The following is a 7,578-nucleotide window of genomic DNA, read 5'->3' as shown; positions in this document are numbered from 1 at the left end:
TGACACTTTTTGATTGAATTGAGACATAATGAGAAACCAAATTGTAGGACAGCTTATCTCCATTCCTTCAATGATCCTTTCCTAATGAAAGGAGGATGGAAAATCATTAATAAACCAACTCTTTGATTAATCCTAACCCACAACCCCTTTAAAATCTTTTTAATCTCAACATGAAACAAACCCCTTGGATGATGAGAACCTTTTCTGCCAAAGAATGTGTTCCCTTAACTAGGTAGAGCCCTAAGCATGAATCAAACAAAGCAACTACATTGAATTAAAAAACAAATAATAATGTGACTGATACAAGAACGAAGAAAAAAAGCTACAATTAACCAAGCCAAATGCATAAATAATCTGAAAAGACAATACAAACATAAATCCAAATTTTCAACTCCTCAATCCTAGAGATATATTGCTGCTAGAATCAATTTGGAACAATTGAAACCATAACAAAATGCATAATCAGTAATAACACCCTCTCACATAAATTAACGAAGCCTATATCATATGGAAAACCTTAAATTCATTTATATGAGTCAGCACGCTTTGGCTTGCTTTGGATGACACCCTCAATCTTGTCCATCACTTCAGGAGTCAGCAATGGAATGACATCAATTGCTTTCATGTTCTCTTGAATCTAAACACAAGAAAAAAAAATCATAAATATTTATATTCTTGCAAGGAAATTATGCTTCAAATTGAGATATGAATTATGCATGGACAAGAATATGTAAACCATTTATTTTCCTACTACTTAGTCATAATGTATCACGCATATTCTTTAATTATCTTTATTACAAAAACCAAGTCTTTATCCCACTAGGTGGGGCCTGTCACATGGATCGAGCGACACCATAATGATCTATCATAACATAAGCTCTATATTTCGTAAAAAAATCAGTTTCTATATTTTCAGGGTTCCTTCTAAAACTATGTATATCCAAGAGAACAGAAGCTCCATATTTCCTTAATAAAGCACCATTTAGAAATGTCCCTACTTTATAAGTTAAATTCAATCTCACTAACAAAGGTAATTCAAGCTTCATTTACCAATAAATATGAAGTGTTCACATGGTTAGTAAAATAGAATAATGAACATCTCAACACCATGCGTTTATTAAAGATGTGAAAACCTCTCAAGACTAACACCACACATGATCAAAGAAAAGCAGGCATTTTTCATTTAATCTAAACAATGAGAACAAAAGTAAAGAAAAGGCAAAAAAATATGATAGAGTTCACAAAGAAGAATAAAGAAAATTACTACTACCCCTGTTCCACACGCATAGAATTATTTTGGGTTTGTGACTGGTATTTAAATGTCATGATTTCAACAACAAAATAGGACATAGCCCATTGATAAAAAACAATTGCAATCTTTAATGATAGGCATAAATCTAATAGGGCAATATATCTCTAGAATTATGAGTGATAAGTACAGTTTATTGAACAATCCATAATAATTATATAACCGGATTGAAAATCAAAGTGTCAATGCCCGAGATAATTTACCAAACATTCTCCAGCTGCTATAAGTATTTCTTGCTTAATGCATAGATTATAAATTTCATGAAAATGACATTAAATATGAATCAATGCTTTCTATATCTAAATGGTCTCCTTAATTTCCAGAGCATGTGAAAACTAACCTGAGATTCCTTTGTAGCACCACAGATAACCGATGAAACCTTAGGGTTATTGGCGCACCATGCAATTGCAAGTTGTGATAATGGCACGCCAAGTTCATCTGCTATTGGCTTTAGACAATCAACCTTTTTGAGCACTTCATCAACCAGCGACCGGGTTGCCAGATTCTACAAGACATTAGAAAACGGGGGAATGATTACATGCTTAGTAAAATTAACAAGGAAGCAGAGTATCCCAGCATTTGATACAAAATTCAAAACATCTATCTAAACTGAACTTCAATAAAATAAAATAAAACATCAATAAATGATAAGTAAAAAATCTTCATGAACCTCTTTTCAGGAGCAAGTGCTCCACTGTGTTGCACTGGTGCACCCATTTGGGCTGCAAACGTGCACCCGGTGCGAGTCAGACACAGGTTCGCAATGGGTATGTCTGGGTACTTACTCATTAATAACAAAAAACCGAACCTCATTGATAGTGCAATATAAACCTCATTGATAGGCCATTAAAAAATGAATAGTGCACATGATCAAAGAAAAGATTTAACTTAAGGAAATCTTCCTCTATGCATCCACTGTACTATAGTTTTATTAATTCCAATGCAATATAGAATGGCAGTATGTGTGTAACCTCCGAAAACTTGGAAATCAAGCCTTACTTTGTAATTTTCCAATGCAAAACGGCTGTCTGGGGGTATAGCTCCTTTCTTGTATTTTCCTGTGAGCACACCCGATGCGAGTGGACTCCAAGTGGTCAGACCAATGCCATAGCTGTCGTAAAGTGGGAGGAACTCAGACTCAACCTAAAAACAACAGAGTTACAGTCAAACCAAAGATACAATTAATTACTATTATGATCAAATAGAATTGAAATCATAAATTAAACTGAGCACAGGAATTGTAAACCAATTCAACCCCTTAACAAGAACAACCATAACAGGTTTAACTGCAATCTCGCTTCTAACAATAAACAATCACTGAAATAACCCCAAAAACTTACTTATATGAAAATATTCTCCACAAAACCTTCATCAAATGTAAGACAGAAGTTGGAAACAAAAGGCCATACACAAACTATGACATGAGCAGTCACTACCAACATCAATCAACATTTCCCAACTAACTATATAGTTCTATTCAAATACCCTCCATCCAATATAAACATGCCTGCAAACCCTTTTGAAAACAAAAAACTAAACTTTACCTGCTCCAATTATAAATAAATAAAATACAAAAACAACACCTCACCATGGATGATTTATTCTTATGTATTCCTAGATTGTTTTTTGGCTAATTGGCTCAGTCAGACAATTCATCAAATTAATCATTTTATCTAAATGCTGCAGTTTTGATAATCCCCACAACAAGATCGGATGAAATTTTAACCCCAAGTTCAAAAAGTCAAAATTAGAATGGTACCTCAAAACCCATCACCATGAAACAACTATTCTGACATACTCCTAAACTACTTCATTTTCTCAAACCCTTCATCACATCCATGTTTTAAGAACCATTCTTAAACTACTAAACTTAGTCAAACCCTCCATCAAATCAAATCCATGGTTTTTTATTTTTAGATAACACAAACAGTGCCCAAAAACCAATCAAATCTAACAATACCCACAAACACATTTCAAATAAAAATCAATACTTTCCCTACCCCAATCACCCAAATAAAAGAAACAACAACAATGAAACCAACCTTATGCCTTGACAAAAGATTATACTCAGGCTGCTCCACAATGGGTCCAACCAAATCCAACCTCTGAGCCACACTCCAAGCCTCAGTGATCTGTTGAGCAGTCCACTCACTAGTCCCCCAATAAAACGCCCACCCATTATCAATCACATAGTTCATTGCTCTAACAGTTTCCTCAATAGGCGTCGTTGTATCAGGTCTGTGACAATAAATAACATCAACGTATTCCATTTCAAGTCTCTTAAGCGAAGCCTTAGTTCCTTCAATTATGTGCTTTCTTGAAAGACCCTTATCGTTAGGACCTTGTCCACCCCAGAAGATCTTTGTTGAAACAACGAGGTCTGATCTCTTCCACCCGAGTTCACGGATGGCTTGGCCCATGATCTCTTCGGCACGGCCGTTGGCGTAGACCTCGGCGTTGTCGAAGAAGTTGACGCCGTGGTCGCGGCAGCATTGCATGAGGGATTTGGCTTCCTTGACGTCGAGTTGGTTGCCGAAGGAGACCCATGCGCCGTAGGAGAGTTGGCTTACGCGGAGGCCTGATCGGCCAAGGTTCTTGTATTGCATGGTGTTGGTGGTGGTGGTGTTGGTCATAGTGAGTACTGAACAGTGAGTAGTGAAGAGAGTGGTGTGAGTTTACAGAATATATAGAAGATGAGAGAAGGGTTGAGATGTGATGAGAAAGGAAACTGTGTGTTGTGTCAGTATGACCACATGTGTTGTTAACTGGATGACATATTCTGTCCGAGGGAGTACCATTCTAGGTGTCACATGTTGAGAGAATCAGTGTTGTTAATACCGTATTAATCATTAAATCGGTTAGGGTATTGCTATAGTGATTAACTAATTAAATTGTATACCGGTAAAATTAGATATAAAAATATAATATATTATCACTAATGTTAAAAAATCAATAAAAAACCAATATTTTTTTCATTTTCATTAAAAAAATAAATTATAAATAAAAATTGGCTGGTATGATCGGTACAGTTCGATTGAAAATTGGCCGGTATGAACGGTTTTGACCAGTTTTAACCAGTACGAGTGGTATAATTATTGTACCGTACCGGTATTAAGATTAGTTCACCGGTTTACTGGTTGAACCGGCCGGCGCGAACCAGTTTTCATAACACTAGAGAGAAGTACTTAATTATTACATTTTTAACTTAAATATTTTTCCCAATTAATTATAAACATGTAATACATGAAGTGTACATTTTTTGGGACAAAAGATATGTCTAGTTGTTAACATAAGTGATAAGTGTGTCAGCATGGGAATGGTACAACAAATTATTCCCAAGAAAATGCTAAATTACACATTGCGTTATAGTGACACGAACAGGGTTAAGCACATCTGATCATTATTACACTTTCATTGGTTGAGTTTAAGTTTAGATTAAAAAATGAGATCTATTCAGTAAATAAGAGATGAACATGATTGATTTATCCCATCTTGTAGACATTCATAAGTTATCTTGGTACATGCTTATTTAATTACATACTTACTCTTTGATCTAAAATAGATAATACATTTTGTTTCAACAATCTATCTAATCTCATTTTTAAGAGTGTTTTGATTTGCTTTTACTAGCTATTTATGACATTCTTGTGAAAATGAATTATTGCCACAAATGTGTATATCATATTATATGGTACCCAAAAATTTCAAGCATGAGTTAAATTAATCTCTTTTAAGGTCATATTAGTCCCTATCAAATGTTATTAAATATGCAAAAAATAACTATTTGACTCACATTTGAAATTTTTGGAGACCATTTTGAATTTTTAAATTTTTGAGGGACCTAACTAGTAAGGTTAAAAACATGAAGAACTGGAATGAGTCTTTACTCTTAAATTAATAACATATATTTTTAATCAATCCTCTATTTTTATTAAATAAAATTTATGAAGCTTTTATAGTCGGTTATGGTTTGTGTCATTTCAAACTTCTCCCAAAATTAGAAGAATGTCTACGACTAGTATCATCTCATCATTTCATTAAACCTAAACAATCCTATCTTATAAATATTTTAAAATCAATAAAAAATCAACTCAACTCAAAATAATCAAACTAATCAATCAATTTTGAACCTAGAATTACGTAGTCTTGATTTCATTATTGCACTCGGGGATACATAAGATCAAGATAAACTCTTGTAAAAAAACATTTTGTTTCAATAATTAAATGTTTAAAAATTAATTAAGAGTATAAAAGACCATGTTATTATCTAGAGTATCATTTATTATGGGTGGACGAGGTGCTAATAATTTCCCCGATCCATAATAGATTCTGGAGCTCAAAATCGTTTTTAATGACCATTTTATCCAATTTGTGCTTAAAAGAGAGTTTTTTATGTTTTAACAAAAAAAAAACATAGTTGTGACTCCAAATCTTATGGAAGATGTTAAAATTGAGTTCATATCTTCCTAAGTTACATAGTTGATCTTCCAATCGAAAATTAGATCGCGACAACTAGCAACTATGTTGGGGAAACTTTCCACAAGAGAGTCAATCCCATAGCTGTTAATTGAATGTATGAAAATACCCTTACCTTTTAAAAAAAAATATTTATATGCTTTTACGTTTTGGTTCTATTATTTATTTGTACATACTCATCCATCTTTTTTTGTAGCTTTGGGGAGGAAAATCTTTTTCAATAAAAAAGTTTATGCACTTCCCTACACACAATCAATTTACACTTTAGTTAACACACATATACCATAAAATCGAGTATCAGAGGATAGGATTTGAGATATATTGGACATTTGTTTTGCTAGTAGGTGACCTCGTATCGCGTTTTGTATTGCCATGATAGACCACCCATATTGTTACCAATATTGTGAGTTAGTCGCTTGAGTGACTAGCCTCATTTCGTTTCTAACCTATGATATTTGGGTTTCTTTTCTTTCAAAGATTGCATGCAATCTTGTAACTTAAAAGTGTGTAGATTTTATCGAGCCCACTTTAAACTAGACCTAATACCATACCATAAGGGTTTTGACATATATACTCCTCAAAATCTTGTAGGTGTATCCTATTTAGGACATGAGAAACATAACCTAAAATTTGTTCATCATTCATAAATTGAGACTTTTATCCCTCTTAAAAATATCAATGTCTGAGTGATATGAGGATATCACTGCACTTTGATGTCCTTGTGCCACAAGGACGGTTAATTTATGGCATTCCCTACCATGGTCTCAACGCCCCTAGGGATAATTAACATTCCATATGATATGTTCAACGCCATAGAGATAATTTTCATACCCTATGATGGGCTCAATGCCCTAGGTATAATATTCATACAATGGACTCAACACCCTAGGGATGATTCTTATTCCCTTCAATAGGCTTAATGCATTAGGGATAATTTTCATACCCTTCAATGGACTCAACTCCCTAGGGATGTATTTAATATCATATGAGTAAGCTTAGACTTATACTGTAACACCGTAAATTTTCTGTGTATATTTTATTAATTATTTATTTTAACAACGATTAATTTTAGAAATTAATCGGTATTGAATTAGACTAAACCTTAGTTGAGTTTTAGTCTTTTTTTATGATTTCCTATTTTCTGGTAAATTTTCGTAATTTTATGTAACGGAAAGTTTTTGAGCTGCTGTTGGGCCTAAATTCGCTCGAATTCGGCCCAATAACGTGTTTTTGAGTTCCGTAGCTCAGAATTGAATTCCGATTGTGCCACTGGCTTCAAAATATTGTTTCGAGTCAAGATAGACACCAATTTTATCCAGAATACATTTCTAATTATTTTTCACTCCGAATTCCGTGTTTCAAAGTTCTAACCGTAAACCGAAATTAGGAGATTTTTATTATCCGACTGGGTATTAGCTGAAAATACTCGGGAATGATTTAATCGAGAATGTGTTATCGAAAAGGTCACATCACTTTCATGTAAGAAGCTTGCTTGTTAAACAAGCAAAAGTACATATTCTCCACAAAATCCCCTAAATCACTCAACAAATCCTCTCACTCCACCACCATTAGACATATCACCTATGCTAGTCTAAATCTACTTACTTTGCATTTAATTTTATGATTTGATGAGGGTGAGGCTCTCCTATAAATGCCCCACCCCATTCTCTCATTTTTACACTAAATTTCCTTTACAAACTAAGGTAGTCTTTTATTTTCTCTTCTTCATCTTCTTCTCATACTTCATAGAAAGTTATGAGCTTTTATTATGTTGTTCATAAAGTAGAGTTTAT

The 7,578-nt window shown here is 33.7% G+C and overlaps 1 protein-coding gene across 3 annotated transcripts; it reads right to left on the bottom strand.

Moving 5' to 3' along the window:
* Positions 1-279: 279 nt before the first annotated feature.
* Positions 280-4,049, bottom strand: LOC109339745 (probable voltage-gated potassium channel subunit beta). Of its 3 annotated transcripts, none has more exons than XR_002106705.1 (5): positions 3,352-4,048; positions 2,309-2,452; positions 1,650-1,814; positions 443-637; positions 280-388 (listed from the first exon to the last, which is right to left on the bottom strand). XR_002106705.1 is itself a non-coding variant. In XM_019577252.1 (5 exons), exons 1-4 carry the CDS (start codon positions 3,940-3,942, stop codon positions 524-526), a joined length of 1,014 nt encoding a protein of 337 aa, XP_019432797.1. In that variant the 5' UTR covers positions 3,943-4,049; the 3' UTR covers positions 324-471; positions 509-523. The 3 variants fall into 3 exon arrangements, 1 of the variants encoding a protein (XP_019432797.1); XR_002106704.1 differs by having other exon boundaries at positions 306-385; positions 440-637; XM_019577252.1 differs by having other exon boundaries at positions 324-471; positions 509-637; positions 3,352-4,049.
* Between the last annotated feature and the right edge of the window lie 3,529 nt (positions 4,050-7,578).

Source organism: Lupinus angustifolius, unplaced genomic scaffold (genome assembly GCF_001865875.1).
Source record: "Lupinus angustifolius cultivar Tanjil unplaced genomic scaffold, LupAngTanjil_v1.0 Scaffold_95_57, whole genome shotgun sequence".
Classification (NCBI taxonomy): domain Eukaryota; kingdom Viridiplantae; phylum Streptophyta; class Magnoliopsida; order Fabales; family Fabaceae; genus Lupinus; species Lupinus angustifolius.
The sequence above is the reverse complement of the archived record's forward strand: the minus strand, read 5'-3'. Positions and strand labels throughout refer to the sequence as shown.

Excerpts from the sequence above, each read along its gene's own strand:
- LOC109339745 (XM_019577252.1), bottom strand. The coding sequence starts at position 3,942 with ATGACCAACACCACCACCACCAACACCATGCAATACAAGAACCTTGGC. Across the intron at positions 1,815-2,308 it reads TTGCATTGGAAAATTACAAA|AATCTGGCAACCCGGTCGCT; the intron begins GTAAGGCTTGAT and ends AATGTCTTGTAG. Across the intron at positions 638-1,649 it reads GTGCTACAAAGGAATCTCAG|ATTCAAGAGAACATGAAAGC; the intron begins GTTAGTTTTCAC and ends TCTTGTGTTTAG.